The sequence below is a fragment of the Podarcis raffonei genome, chromosome 10 (assembly GCF_027172205.1).
Source record: "Podarcis raffonei isolate rPodRaf1 chromosome 10, rPodRaf1.pri, whole genome shotgun sequence".
NCBI classification, from domain to species: Eukaryota; Metazoa; Chordata; class Lepidosauria; order Squamata; family Lacertidae; genus Podarcis; species Podarcis raffonei.
Window position 1 is genome coordinate 19046873 of NC_070611.1, and position 16292 is coordinate 19063164.

General features: G+C 38.9%; 1 protein-coding gene across 8 annotated transcripts in view; it reads left to right on the top strand.

Annotated features, from left to right (window-relative positions):
* POT1 (protection of telomeres 1) overlaps positions 1 to 16292 on the top strand; it is a 68378-nt gene that overhangs the window by 18578 nt on the left and 33508 nt on the right. For 6 of the 8 annotated variants that reach the window (XR_008332363.1, XM_053404745.1, XM_053404747.1 and 3 more), the window contains 4 exons: positions 1669 to 1713; positions 2655 to 2723; positions 4762 to 4876; positions 15318 to 15448. Coding sequence is in view for 7 of the 8 variants with exons in the window: in XM_053404745.1 (XP_053260720.1) it covers positions 1669 to 1713; positions 2655 to 2723; positions 4762 to 4876; positions 15318 to 15448 (360 nt within the window). In the remaining variant the exon portion in view is untranslated. The remainder of the gene's footprint in view (positions 1 to 1668; positions 1714 to 2654; positions 2724 to 4761; positions 4877 to 15317; positions 15449 to 16292) is intronic. The other 2 variants (XM_053404746.1, XM_053404751.1) reach the window with 1 other exon arrangement.

Here is a 16292-nt window from a genome sequence, read left to right on the forward strand (position 1 = left end):
GTGGTCCAAAATGTTTTGTGGGCACAAGGTTAGGGAAGGCTATTAGTCATATTTTATTTTTATTAACATGGAACTTCTCACAAACCCTTTTTGAGAAAAATGAAAGGCACATGTGCTGTTTGCTGCCACCAATGAAAAGTTCATTTTAGATTGGAATTAAAGACCTAATCATGCTGTATTAGCTTAGCAGTATGAACATTAGGAGAACCTTTATTTTTAAAATGATTCTTACAGTTGCATGTATTCCTGGGGTTTGCATCTTTAATTTCCTGGGAGCACCCTGTGATGTTTTCTACAACAGTAATGTGTAACTTAATGAAAGCAGCCAGATTTTAATCATTTCATTGTTTTAAAAAGGCACTTGTGCAAGTCTGTTCTTACAAACGTTATTTCATTTAAACCAGGATTCATTCACCAGGGCTAAGCTATTTTCAGTGCCAGGGTTCAGCCATGGAACAGTTAACACGTGAAGTGAGTTTAAGGGCTTATCCACGTTTACCCTTTGCCCCTCTCTTTCCAGGGTAAAGTAAGTGTGGATCAGCCGTAAGTGTATGCAGAATCTCCACTGGGTGACCACAACCAGCTTACATACACCTGAAGGTCCCCATAAACAAATAGTCTGATATAAAGGCAGTCCGGAATTCTAGCGCCTCTTACTTTGGGAATTGTTGATGTTGGTTAGAGAAGCCACATGTTATCCTTTCATAAGATAAAACCATGAATACTGGGGGAGTTGGAAAACCACCAATAGCAGTGTGAAGCCTGTTTTGGCCCTTTGCCTGCCTGACAGACAGGTAAGGGTAGCCCCTAAAGTAGTTTTTGTTTCTAAACAATACAGATACAGTAAGGGTGGGATGGAGAGTTAAGGGAAGCAGATTACAGTTTGCAAGGTGCGGGGGAATGACAAGGGAATACTACAGCTACAGTCAAGTTGACCTGAGTTTAGGCATGTACTTAAGTGAATGCATCCCAGATGTCCAGATAAGTGTCTGCTGCTCAAAGTAAACTGCCTGTTCAAAAGTAGAAAGGATTTGGAAAAGGGATTCTCTCTCTGTTGAAGGATTTGGCTTCACATTCATGTGCGCCCATAAGATCCAGTTTGCTGTTTTACAATTCACAAAGCACAAAATATAGTTTGGGGAATGTAGGCATCTGTGAAGTTCAGTGAAGTCCCTAAAGCACAGTAATCATTCAGGCAGCTGGATAAGACATGCCTATCTCTAATACGATAGTGATTAAATTGGCACCAATGTAAAATCAATACCATAACTTGCACAAATCTTAAATGCTATAAAACGTATGAGTCCAGTATGAATACTCGTGTATTATCTTTATGAAATGTATTTAGCGAGGAGTGAAAACCTTGGGCAGAATTCCGTTGACTACAGATAGTGTTGCCACCTCTTTTCTGGTCTTGCCCTTGCACCTATCGGAGCAGCCTGAAACAATTTTGAGTAAATAAAGCTTTTCTTAAGATCAGGAGAAGGGCCAGTAAAAAAAGAGGCAGCTCTAAGTACCCAAGGATAAGTGGTTTTGACAAATGCAACTGAAAGATGAAAAATGAGATGCACACATTTTGTATAAAATTTAAATTTGAAATTCTTGAGGGATTCTCATTTGTGCCATTGCAGGCTGGGGTAGTTTTGAAGTCACTTTGTTGTTTTGTAGATAAAAATGAAGAGGAAAATTAAAACCAGAGAAAGCACCCACCAAGTAGGTATTCTGTTACTATATCTTTGTAGCATTGAGTGTTAAAAATGCTGATAATAAATTAATTCATATTATTTCTTAAAGACTTGTTTTAAATTGAAAGTGGATCCACGTGGCAGTGCAAAAAATAATAATACTATGGTTTGTTGTGTCGTCCAAACCTCGACCATGATTTGTTTTCAAACAAATCACTGTCTGGGTTTGTATCACATGACAAGCCATAGTATGGCTTGTTTGAGCTCTGTGGATGGGAAGAATTCATTCTGCGGCCAGCATGGCAGAATAAAGGCACATCCATTATTAACTCATAAACGAAGCCAGGTAAACTGGCTTGTCATGACATGCAAACTAGGTCCTAGGAAGCCATAGAGTACATTTGTGCAGTATGTTTTATAAAATACAGAAATTTAAATTACCAAGGGAAGAATTATCCCTCAATCTATCCCAGTACAGCCTGGGAACCTTTAGGAATATTTTAAATCCTACCCATTTGATCTGCCCTTTTGAGCTCAGGGCTAAGTTGTGAAAGGATGGAGGGGTTTTAGTGAATTTTCTTTACTCCAGTTTTATTTTGATATTGGCCATAATAGAAATGTGCATTATTAAACTATTCTGTTCTGTTAGTTTGTGTTTTTTTATACTAACACCAAATATTTGAGATAAAGTAGTCTATAAAAATATAAATGTTTGTTGATTAGAATTGTTGGTTTACATAAATATTTAGGTAGCATTTGCTATATGTTTGACATAAGACAATTCACTTAAATTGCAATGTAATAAAAATGCATACCTTTATTATTTCTATCTTTTAAGTTACCTATACATAATAGATTAACTTCCAGCATATATTTGTTCAAAGAACAAAGAATGTCCATCTTAAAATATTGGAATAAAAAATCTGAAATGATCCTTATTGTCTTCCAGTTTGTTCTAACAATCTTCAGTTCTGTTTTTCTCCGCAGGTGTGTACTAGGTCTTCCAATACAATTACTGGTTCAGAAACTGTAGCCATGGTAAGTTTTGTTTTGGTGTTTCTTTTATTTTTGTTTTAAATTGCAGAAGGCATCGCGAGTTCAGTGCCTGAAACAAGTTTTACAGCAACTTTAAGATGGTCTGTAGAAATGGCTATAGATCTCAAAATAATTTTGCATTAGCTGCTGTAGGGAACACAATTACAAAAGGAATAAGGCAGAGAATAGGTGTCCAGAAATTTTGAATAAATCCAAACACATGCTAGGTTTCCTCCTTTGGACATCTCTCTTTATACTGTGAGGCTGGGAATGCTTTATGATTGTGTTTTCCAGCTACTTTAATTTGTCTTACGTATATAGAAAAATTCTTTTCAAGCAGCCCCACTAAATAAAAAAATACACCAGGCTGTAGAGGCTCAGAAACTCTGGCAAGTGTGCTAATTTCCTGAACATCTTGGAGGTGGTCTGCAAGTATTATGACTGTTATTAGGCTAGCCAGCAGAACAAGGTGATGACAGAAATAATTAAAATGCCTGTGGCACCTTCTGCTGGTTGCTGGAGAAAGTACAAAAATTCATGTGTTCCAACAGCCTTTCCAAAACTTTATTAAAGCAAATTTGCTGTATCAGGAGAGGGCAACATTGTAGATTTTTTGACATGTGTACAACTGGTTGGCAAGATTCTATACTCACTAGGGCCAGACTGAAATTCTAATGTGTCAAAAATCAATTGGCAAAGATCTAAAATCAGTTGGCTTTCTCATTCTATATGTTGGACCCATGTGTTTTCTCTTCTCATGTAAGTAGCTTACACACTTATTCCAACCACAGAATGTACAGCAAATGGGTTTTTTAAACATCCTGTGAAATGATCAATCAACATGTGTGATAACTATTCAAACTATGGAAATTAATCAGGGGTATTGTACTAGAAACATTTAACTTAGGATTGGACCCGGTGGTTTTTTTCTGTTAAACTATACAGATGGTTTAGTTATACAGCAACATAAGGAATCTGTGTCATTGTATGGTGTTGGCAACAATAATTTTGTTGGCAGAAAAATGGAGATCAGCAACGATACCAACCATTAATAAATACAGAGAGAAAATGTAGGAATTTGCTTCAATGGCCAAGCTAGCTTGTTATGTCAGAGAACATAACAAGATGAATTTGCAACAAATGAGTAGGTGCTTATTAAATATAGGAAGGATTTAATCAAAAGATGTTGTGGTTTTACACTGTTTTGAAGTTTGGTTTGTTGAGGATAGTTAAACAAATTATTTAATTTATTCTTGTAGGTTATGTTATAGGTTCTGGTCTCTTTCTTTCCTTCACTTAGATTAATGCGTTTTGAAATAATAAACAAATTTGTATCTGCAAACGTTTTATAGCTTTAACTCTGCAGTTGTACTATTTAAACTAGAAAAGCAAAAAAAGCTAGTGTTTCTGGAATGGTCTGATATTTGCCGTTTGCCAGGAAATAACACTTGGCTGTCTCATAAGAAGAGTTCTGCTGGATCAGGTCCGCAACATATATAACAGTCCTAGCTTGCAGCAATTGATAGCCTTATATTCCATGAATCTGTCCAATCCCCCTTTAAAACCACCCAAACTGGTGGCTGTCTGCCTCTTGTGAGAGCAAATCCCATAGTTTAATTATGTACTGTATAAAGAAGCACTTTCTTTTTTCTGAGCTGAATTTCCTAACATTTGGCTTCATTGGATGGTTCCAGATTCTAGTATGAAAATAGTCACACACACCAACATCATTTTATACATCACAAAGCATATTCACTCCCCGCTCACCTTTTCTGTACAGTAAAAAAAAAAAAAAAACCCAAATTGTTATAACCTTTCCTTATAGGGGAATTCTTCCAAAGGAGGAAGGAGTATTCTGATGGAATGACCAGTAGCAAAGAAAAATGTTTTCTTTGATGTTCATAATGGACCTGATATCTAGGCCCTGTACATAAAGAAAGTTTTGGCAAAAGAGAAGAAGAGAGAGAAGAAGAAGCTTGCCACTTGAAAATAGCTACAGAATTTGACTTGAATGTGATCACTTTCTGTTTTGTCTTGTTAGTCTGTTGCCCCCAGCTATACATACACCCCTCTGAATCTTGTTAAAGGCGGGACTATTGTCAACCTCTATGGTGCTGTGAAATTCTTCAAGCCTCCATATAAATGCAAAGGAACAGGTATGTATTATTAAATATATAAAACTCACAAAGTGTTCTGCTTTTAAAAAAATGCTCATAGCAATATGAGCAAGAAGTCGATTATGGGTCATTGTATGATTTCTGATCGGCTTGCCGAAGGTCGGCGGTTCGAAACGGGGTGAGCTCCCATTGCTCGCTCCCTGCTCCTGCCAACCTAGCAGTTCGAAAGCACATCAAAGTGCAAGTAGATAAATAGGTACTGCTCCGGCGGGAAGGTAAATGGTGTTTCCATGCGCTCCTCTGGTTCGGCAGAAGTGGCTTAGTCATGCTGGCCACATGACCTGGAAGCTGTCCGTCGGCTCCCTCGGCCAGTAAAGCGAGATGAGCGCCGCAATCCCAGAGTCATCCACAACTGGACCTAACAGTCAGGCGTACCTTTACCTTTATGATTTCTAATAAACTGCTCAATGCTTCCTGGATGCTTGGATTCCTGCACAGCAGCCTTTCTCAACCTGTGGGTCCCCAGATGTTGTTGGACTACAACTCCCATCATCCCTGAGCTCTGGCCTTGCTAGCTAGGGGTGATGGGAGTTGTAATTCAACAACATCTGGGGACCCACAGGTTGAGAACCGCTGCTGTAAAGAATGCTTGCTCAGATTCACCTTGGTGAGCCACCTTGGTCTGTTCCACTCTTTCAGTAGCTTCTTTTATGACATTCCCGCGTCAACTTTTGGGTTCAGTGCTGTGTGCAATTGTGCACATATTGGTCGCGCCTAAAATGGGGTTTGCCTGTTGTGCTCAGTATTATCACTAACTCCAAATCAAAGATTGGAAATGGGAGCTTGTTGTATTGTAACTTGGAGTTTATAGTGGTTAGGGCAGATGAAACCCTGACCATGGTTAGCTTTGAAAAGGAAAGAAATTCATGCTAGCGTGGCTAGGAAATTAGGCAGCCCAATGTCTTCGGCAATAGGTGAAAGTTTTATTCATTTGTGGAGAAGCTGTGGAAACCTCCCTATTCATTGCACACCATTTGATGCAACGGTGAAAAACTCAAGAGAGATTTCTTTGCTCTTTGGGGTTGACAAATAGAGGAACATAGTCTTTGGTCATGGTGTTTGAAAATGGATCTGCTTCCTTCACTTCTTTTGTTTAAAAATGAACATGACTTTAGTCGCACAAACCCAACATAGTTTGTGGTAATGGTATTTAAACATAAAACTGTTGGAAATATTGAAAGATAAGTGTTTTCACATCCCAGTTAAGGAAAAAAAAATGAATAAAGCACCATGAGGTACAATAATTTATATGTCAGACCTTTAAAAAATGGATGGGGTAATTAAATTTGGTATCAAGAACTGGTAATGGTCCATCTGTTATTACAGATATTACACCATATGCTTTGTCTATTTTTCCACAAAATGAAATTAAAATGAATATCATTAGTTTCATCTCATATTCACTTATAAACTAAAATTGTATTGCAGGCATGAACCTGGAAAATAATGTGTCTGCTCTAATTTTGGAGGGAATGGAGCGATTTGCATATTGGTCGTTAGTTTTGTGATAATTTGAGCTGATGATAGAAGGCTTACTGTCATAGAAAGAACTTTCTAAACTGGTCAACTTCTTTCATAATGGTGATCTTGTATCTTGGCAAGGCAGACTGTGGCAGTAATGAAAATTACTTTTATCCAGAATTCCCAGGAAACTTTTTTTTTTTTTAAGTGAACCCATCTTATTCCTTTTGGGGAACAAAAGCAATACTTCTGTAGGTGATACGTTTTACAAACAATTTGTTAAGTTTGACCATTTGAAGAAATAGTTGTGCTGGGTTTTGTTTTGTTCTTTTTTTTTTTAAGGCTGACTACCTTCTTGTGATGGTAACCCTTTCTTTAATGGATTTCTTTAGAATGATTCAAGATCTTGTAAAACTGGAATGAGTTGCGTTGTAGCTTGTAAATTTCGTAAAAAGCCCACTTATCTGTTCCGCCATCATTGGATCACTGGGGTACTCATAAAGCACATCAGCTATTGCCATCTATCTCTTTTTGAATTAAATTTAGGAATAGAAATAGATTTAAAATAGATGTTTGAAAAATAGTGTTGCCATTATTAGGACACAATGATCTGCTTCAAACATAATGCTAAACCATAGCTTTAGCACTGTGTGAACCCTCCCTAGCAGCTTAACTATGGTTTGTTTCCTGACAACAATCTGAAGCCATGGTTTGCTGATTACCGTATTTTTCGCTCGATAACACGCACCTGACCATAACACGCACATAGTTTTTAGAGGAGGAAAACAAGAAAAAAAAATTCTGAATGAAACAGTGGATGTATCATTTTTGTGCTTCATGCTGCGGCCACAGACATGTGATTTGACGGTGAGTTTGGGGTAGCCCAATGCAAAGATCCTGAGGATCCATGTGGATCCATGCTTTGTAACCACGTTTTTGCACCATTGCAGCCCCAGGCAACAGTGGGTGCGTGATTTTTTTGGTGCAGGCTGTAGCCATGGACATGCTATGTGATCTGATGGTGAATTTGGGGTGACCCAATGCAAAGATCCTGAGGATCCATGTGGATCCATGCTTTGTAACCACGTTTTTGTACCATTGCAGCCCCAGGCAACAGTGGGTGCGTGATTTTTTTGGTGCAGGCTGTAGCCATGGACATGCTATGTGATCTGATGGTGAATTTGGGGTGACCCAATGCAAAGATCCTGAGGATCCATGTGGATCCGTGCTTTGTAACCATGTTTTTGCACCATTGCAGCCCTGTTTTTGCATCAGATCATTGCTATGTGATCTGATGGTGAATTTGGGGTGACTCAATGCAAAGATCCTGAGGATCCATGTGGATCCGTGATTGGAACCACGTTTTAAGTAGGGAGGGAAGGAAAAACATAGAAGCGACAAGGAGAGGGGTGTGCAGAGAAGCAGCTGGCTAAGAATGCAGGAGAGGGGTTTTACCGGAGGGAGGAAAGGAAGGCAAAAGTCCCCCCCCCACAAGCCAGCCAGCTCTCTCTCTCTCTCTCTCTCTCTCCCCCCCCCCCAACCTGCATGTTGCCTTCGAGTCCCAGACGCACGGAGAGGAATTAGAAGGACGCTCTGCTTGCCTGGAGGGGAGGGGTTTTCTCTGCTCTTTGTTCCGTTTGAGCAAACACAGTAAGGAAACAGAAGAGGGTGGGCAGTAAGACCCTGAGGCAGAATGCAGGAAAGCAGCAACTTCCTCCTTTCCTCCCTTCTCCGGACGATTTGATATTTGCCTGATTTATGCCTTCACTCGCGCTTGTCAGCTCCAGGGACCACACATTCGCTCAATAACACGCACAGACATTTTCCCTTACTTTTTAGGAGAAAAAATCTGCGTGTAATAGAGGGAAAAATACGGTATTTACAAACCTTCGTTTTTGTGAATTATGATCTGGTGCTATGTGTGAATGCAGCACCCTTCCTTAACCATGTTTGTTTGGCGAGCGTCTCAGGTGGTCAATCTATAAAGGAAGGAGTTTAGTAATTGGAAAACAAACTAAATTTTGGAGAAATAAGCATACTTGCCTGTTTGTGGGACAACTGTGGTTTCACTCATGGTTTGTTAAGCAAACCATGGCTTAGTGTTATGTGTGAACAAGGCCTCCATATCTTATATTGTGTCTGTGCTGTTCTCCTATGTAGTTTGTAGAAGATTAAGAAAAAAGTATGTAAAGCCAAATACAATTCTGGTGTACAAGTTATATCAATATGGTTAACATTTACTAGTTCTTTCTGTATAGGAATTGTCTTCCTGTAGCCAAGATGAAACTTTTAGATTCTTATACTTCAGCATCTTTTGATGCTTAGTTATGCTAGGTCTGTAGGTTTGAGAAAACTGCATTCACTGTGAGATTTTCAGTCTTTAATTTTAATAGGGATATTTTTTCCCCTTTTGGAGAGCTGCAGAGAGCTGAAAAGATTATGATTTTCTATCCTTTAGGATATTGCAGAAGGTGTTGCTGATTTTTAAAATGTTATTTCTGGATAGGCAGATATCCTCTTATTTCTCTTTCCTCACCACTTGTAGCTTTTAAATGTAAAATGGTCAAAACCAAAAGGGCATGTAGACAATCACTTGCAGAAAGGGCACTTCTCGACTGAAGATATCAAATGGAAATTTAAAGTTGGCAACCCCCTATTAAGATATCTGAAGACTTCACAGCTGATGGTAGAAATTTTAATCCATGAAATGGCAATTGGATCCAGGCTAGGGTCTCTAATGACATAGAAGTAACTGTATCTCCAACTACTGCTGTGAGGGTTTAATATTTCCCTGTTCCCTCTTTTGCAAGTTAAGCCAAGCAAGCTTACAGTAGCTGTTAAGTAATTTTTTGTCAGGTGTTACAACTTACTGCTTAAAGTCATTTCCATAGGTTGGTTTTTTGGTTTTTTTGCCATTCTCAAACAATGCTATTACAATTAAATTATTTCATGGTAGCATAAATTTGCGACTTGCTACAGAATAAACTAACTTAACCCAATTGATCTAAATCACAGACAATACAACCTGTAACTCTACAAAAGCCCAAACTTGTTATCGGTGGGAAGTCCACTGTTCTAAGTAAAAGGGCTTCGAATAAAGAAGATTTGAATATGGAATAAAGATGAACACTCACTTCCATTGAATTGATTGGTAAAAATACATAGATCAGCAATGGCTTGCAATTTGGTGTGGAGCTGCTACACTGACTTCCTGAGTCGCTGCTGCTTACTGGAAGGGCGATGTAATAGGAAAGTTGGCATGATCAGCAGAACCCATCCTGTCACCTTGCTCATGCTGGTAAGCAACTGTGATCCACTTGCTCGAAAGCTAGCATTGCAGATCGATCCCAGTTGGGAAGCTGCTTCTGGCATACATGTAAAACTGTAGATGTCTTATTGGTCTCAGTGGAAAGGCCCATAGAGGTTGGAAATAGAACATGTATTTTCATCTTTGCATATATGTACAGTGGTGCCTTGCAAGACGAAATTAATTTGTTCCGCAAGTTTTTTCGACTTGCGATTTTTTCCGTCTTGCGAAGCACGGTTTCGGGAAAGTTTTGGAAAAGCTTCAAAAATCACCAAAGTCTTCAAAAACCTCAAAAAAGGCTACCACACCGCGTGCTATGAGTTGCTCCTCGAAGTCAAGTCGCAACTGTATTAACGGTGTTAAGAAAAAGGAAACAAACTTGCAAGACGTTTCCGTCTTGCGAAGCAAGCCCATAGGGAAAATCGTCTTGCGAAGCAACTCAAAAAACCAAAAACCCTTTCGTCTTGCGAGTTTTTTGTCTTGCAAGGCATTCGTCTTGCGAGGTACCACTGTATGCATGTATTTTCAAACTGCTATAGCAAAACTATTAAAGTTTCTCTGTTTTTGGTGTGCTTGTCTACCCTGAAATCCATTCTGGATGTTTCCTAAATGGAAACTGCACCAGGTGTGTCATTCAAAGCTTCTTTAGCCACTAAAATACTAAATGTAGTTTGTGTTTCTTGTGTTACTGATTTCCATGTTGAATAGCATTTTGGACTTTCAATCTGTCTTGTGCTAGGGGCCATTTCATGCACTTTAGAATGTCTTTCCTAGAATATGTGCTTTCTCAGGGAGAAGTGTTTTGGGAAACATGTGTACCTATGACATACATCTTGCCTTATATTGTATGTGTGTGATAGGTGTATTAGAGAGTTCAGTGTCCCCCACTCACATATATGGAAGACCTATTCTAGTAAGTGTATGAACTAGACTCCCAGCACTGGTGGGTTTCACTTAATTTCCATACAACATGCCAGGATACTTTCAACATTTAGAACCAGGACATGGGTGGCGCTGTGGTCAAAACCACTGAGCCTCTTTGGATTGCTGATTGGAAGGTCGGCGGTTCAAATCCGCATGACAGGGTGAGCTCCTGTTGCTTTGTCCCAGCTTCCGCCAACCTAGCAGTTCCAAAGCACGCCAGTGCAAGTAGACAAATAGGTACTGCTGTGGTGGGAAGGTAAATGGTGCTTCTGTGCGCTCTGGTTTCTGTCACAGTGTCCCGCTGTGCCAGAAGCGTTTTAGTCATGCTGGCCACATGACCCGGGAATCTGTTGGTGGACAAACCACCGGCTCCCTCAACCTGAAAGTGAGATGAGTGTCGCACCCCATAGTCACCTTTGACTGGACCTTGAAAAATACAATTTCATATGCAGTAACAAGCCTAAGTGGATATAACTATTCCAGTCACCTGATGTGATAAGGTACCTGGGAGAGGCTAACTCCCTATATTCCAAATCATGAGATAGATTTTAACTAACAATTAAGGCATGAGAACATGATCTACAGACGGAGAGCAGTATACAAATATAATAATAATAATAATAAATAATGGTTGGAATCTTCATTTGGCTTTAGGTCTGTGAGCCATGCAAGCTTGTTTGCTTTCAAGTTGTTGTTTTTTTCTGCAATCCCACATGTTTTGAAACAAAAATGTAAGGTGAGATTATTAGAGCGCTAGGAAGAGCCTTCAGGCTATGGAAAGAAAGTCACCTTGGAGATGCATTCTATCCAACACATTATAAAAGAATATGGTAGAGTGAATTTTTATAAGCATTTGTTGTACTTCAGTGCCAGATTTTGGTAATCCATGAGGATGTATTAGCATTAGTTTTGCACTGTTGAACTGACACGGTTTCTCTCCTTAAGCGATGGCGAGATCCCATGTTTTGTGAAAGTATTTTACACTGTGTACTGTCTTGCTTGTCTGAACTGAGATAACCCTGTAGTGACGCACAGAGCTGTAACTTGAAGCAGCCTGTATATTTGTCGAGTTTTGAAAATATTAGATTTCAATTTGAGTTACCTTAGAACTTGTAGATCTTGCCAGCATGCAATTTTTCACCTTTTTAATTAAAGTGAGGTACACAGTATATAGGTTTAAAACAAGTTGTCAGATTTTAATGAGCTTGCTAAAATGTATTATTCCTACTTGCTTTTTACACCTCTGTGGCACACTTAACTGTACTTTGATGCTATTTCCTGAAGATAATTTGCAAAGTTAAACAAGCAGCTAATTCAGTATCATACTTCTTAGGCGTTGTTTCTCGGGACTAATCCTTTGAGAATAGTTTCTTTACAGTAAGTAAAAAATTAAACTAAAATATTTTTTGTAGTATTAGCTGTTGGCTGGTTTTTTTTATATAAAGATATTTATTGAGATTTTACAAAAACATAAGTTTACAAAATAGAAAAAAGTCATATAGAAAAAAGAAAAAGATACAAAAAAGAGAACATAGAAAAATACATTAAAAAGAAAAAAAGAATAAAAATACAAAATACAAAAAACAAATAGCTAAAAAAGAATTAAAAACAACTCCGTTTTTTGTAACTTTAAACTCATTAGCTTGTTTCCTTGGCCTCCTCACACCTCCCCTTTTTGTATTCCCATTTAAATAATCAAATCAGCAAATCCTTACCCTCTTTCGTTTATCTTAACTCTATATCTTAACATATTATAACTCTATATTTTCATCCATTATCAATTCATTTTTGCATATTCTTATTAACTTTGTTGCTAATGCCACTTATTTTCAATCCAACATCATTTTAACATTCATTAATTTTACAATGTTTCTGAAGATAGTCTTTAAATTTCTTCCAGTCTTCTTCCACCAACTCTTCTCCCAGGTCTCGGATTCTGCCAGTCATTTCCGCCAATTCCATATAGTCCATCACCTTCATCTGCCACTCTTCCAGGGTGGGTAACTCTTGTGTCTTCCAATACTTTGCAATAAGTATTCTTGCTGCTGTTGTTGCATACATAAAGAAAGTTCTATCCTTCTTTGGCACCAATTGGCCGACTATGCCCAGGAGAAAGGCCTCTGGTTTCTTCAGAAAGGTATATTTAAATACCTTTTTCATTTCATTATAGATCATCTCCCAGAAAGCCTTAATCTTTGGGCACGTCCACCAAAGGTGAAAGAATGTACCTTCATTTTCTTTACATTTCCAACATTTGTTATCGGGCAAATGATAGATTTTTGCAAGCTCGACTGGTGTCATGTACCACCTGTATATCATTTTCAATTAGCTGTTGGCTTAAAGCGCCTCATTGGAACTATTCCCTAACTATTTGTTGAACATGACATTCCTGTCTCAAAGTTAACTCATTTATACTGTAATCCTAGAGTGTGTTGTGCAATGGTGGCAGAGAATTACAAATAAGTATTTGTAATATACACTGTAGACTATTATATTCATGGCTTCTTTGATTAAAGGCTTGGCTTAGAGATACTAGCAGGCCTTGCAATAAAACTACAAAGCAATTTGCACTTAATCTTACAGAGGAAATTAGGTGAATTGCTCAAGATTGTTTCTAATACCTAACAGAAAGTTTAATTTTTCAACTCTTTACACATTAAGATGTAGTTAGCACTATTTAATCCAAAAATGTTAATGGTTTCCAGTATGATGGGCAAATCTAGTAAACTATATCGAAACTTGGTGTTGTTTTAGCCCAAAGGTTATACAGTGGTACCTCGGGTTAAGTACTTAATTTGTTTTGGAGGTCTGTTCTTAACCTGAAACTGTTCTTAACCTGAAGACCACTTTAGCTAATGGGGCCTCCTGCTGCTGCCGCGCCGCTGGAGCACGATTTCTGTTCTCATTCTGAAGCAAAGTTCTTAACCCGAGGTACTATTTCTGGGTTAGCGGAGTCTGTAACCTGAAGCGTATGTAACCTGAAGCGTATGTAACCCAAGGTACCACTGTATGTTGTTTCTGCCAGAGCCTGTAGAAATAATAGATTTGTCCTTTGCATTAGAAATTCGTTTTTTAAAGGATGGTGTCCTGAATATGAAAATTGGCATCGATACCCAATACTTTTATGGACTGTAGTGCTTAGAGGATCAATGATTGGGCAAGCGCTAACTAGGCTTTAGGAAGGAGGCGGGAGAACTCTAGGAACCTGGCAGAGTCCTCAAGCTTCCTTCCCAAAGCCCAGTGCCTCACTTTCCCAGCTTTGGGAAGACACCATGAGGGCTAGGGCATCAAAAGTTGCTGAGGGCTGCCAGAAAAGGGATTGAGGGCTGCTTGCAGTCTGAGAGCAATGTTGGACCACTCTGGGTTAGACTATTAGACTAAAACCTGGAACAGGGGTCAGCAAACTTTTTCAGCAGGGGGCCAGTCCACTGTCCCTCAGACCTTTTTTTTGGGGGGGGTGGACTATATTTTGAAGAGAGAGAAAAACACGTATTCCTATGCCCCACAAATAACCTAGAGATGCATTTTAAATAAAAGCACACATTCTACTCATGTAAAAACATGCTGATTCCCAGATCGTTCGCGGGCCGGATTTAGAAGGCGATTGGGCTGGATCCAGCCCCCGGACCTTAGTTTGCTTAGCCATGACCTGGAACACCTTCAAATCTTCAATCTGCCTTGAAACTCACTGGGTGACCTTCAGCCAGTCACCATCTCTCAGCCTAACCTAACTCACAGGATTATTGTGAGAATAACTTGGAAAGAGGGGCACCTTGAAGGAAATGTGGAATATAAATGTTATAATAGTAAGATATTTTTAGATGTTTTTATTGTATTTTTAATTAGTTTTTTAAAAAATCACTGATGCCTTTGCTGCTGTGTGCTCCTTTGAAAGGAAGGGCAGGATATTAGTGTATTAAAGTTATAAGAATTTTGCAGAACATACATGTTTCTCCCGACTGTTCGGTCTTCTTAAGGGGATTGAAGATATGTATCAATGAGGGTGTGCTCCGAACTTATTATAGATTTGAGTGCTGATAGAATCATAGAGTTGAAAGGGACCCCATGGGTCATCTTAATTCAACACCCTGAAATGCCTCTGTCTAAAGTCTAAACAGCCTGTTGCTTCTTACTCTGCATGAATAGGAAGTGGTTTAAGCCATTTGCCCTTTTAATATGGCTGTTTTAAGTGAGGGCAAAGCTAAGCAAAAGGAGACTTGCCACACAACTGGCAATTATTAGCTCTCCGGAGACTAACACCTAAGCTAGATTTGAAGAAATGGAGCAGTACCGAATGAAAATTGGACTGCATGCTAGGCAATCATTCCTCCTTGCCTCATGTCACAGAAGAAAGTGTCGTTGTCACCCTTGGCCAATTAAAGGGTTGGCTGACCATTGTACTTGATACCTTGAATTTAAATAAAATACTTTCTCTTCAGTGTTAAGATTTGTTAGTAATTTTATGAAAGTTTCAAACCCATTCACATCTGTAGACATGTCAAGATTACTGAAAATGCATGCGCTTTTTAAATATAGGTAGGTGTAAAATTTCTGGCATGGGTCATCTTAGGAAATTGTATTTCTTTCTTAAAAGCATATGGAATCCTATAATCTCATCCCTGAATTTATTCTCATGATGTTACCTGACATCATGATCCTTTATGTATTATTCTGTGCTTTTAGAAGTATGGTGCCAACTTTTTTACATCTATATTTTCTCCTTTACAGATTATTGCTCAGTGATAACCATTGTGGACCAATCGGATGCCAAGCTGATATGTTCACTTTTTAATGTAAACAGAGATGCCCTTCCACAAATCTACAAAAATGGTGACATTGTTCGATTTCACAGAATAAAGGTACCTTTGCTGTATTTACCATTCATTGTAGGGAGGTATCCATTTCTGTTTCTTCAGTTTTTGTCATCATATTTATCATGGACTTCTAATACTGAAGGTTGGTCCTTTCACATATCAGGTTATGTGGTGCATTTCCAAACAGACCAGGTTCTTTTACATGCTGCGGAAGATGGAGGAGACTTAGGTAGGTAAGAAGCAAGAGGAGCTAGAGGATTTGTTGTACAAAGAGGTCTTTGCAACCATGTTTCAGGAATGCCTGTCAGGGAATCCCAGTCTGTATTCCTTGGCCAGATACCCAAATATATTCTGTATTTGAAGGTACCTTCCCAACATCAAGCCCTGAGTATCCTGTTTGTTTTGTAATCCGGTCAAATGCAGAAGCAGTGCTACCATCAGTTGCCTTTCTGCCTTGGAATCTTGAATCCAACAGATTTGCGACAGTTTGAATTGGATGGCAGCAAAATTAGGCTGGTCTGTATAATCTCCCAGTCCTTTAGGTTCGGAAACAGATACTCCAAATATGCCAATGAGAGGAAAGCCACAAGCAAGGAAGGCATTGAACCCTTCTTCCTTCTCTTGTGACAATGCCCTCCCAAGTGGTAGAGGTACATCTTGCTTTCGCAATTTAGAGTTGTACTGTGTGTAGCGTTATAATAGAGGAATTATAATGAGCTGATAAATTGCAGAGTCTTAAGTCCCCACTTATGCCATGGTTTCTTTCCAGGCCCCTGTGCACATAAGCGACAATCGCATAAGTGGGGAGCACCCTCTAAAAAGCCTGTAAACACCCATTTTTCCTGCCCTCCAACTCTCTCTCCTGCTCTCTCTCTAATCCAGACCAAAA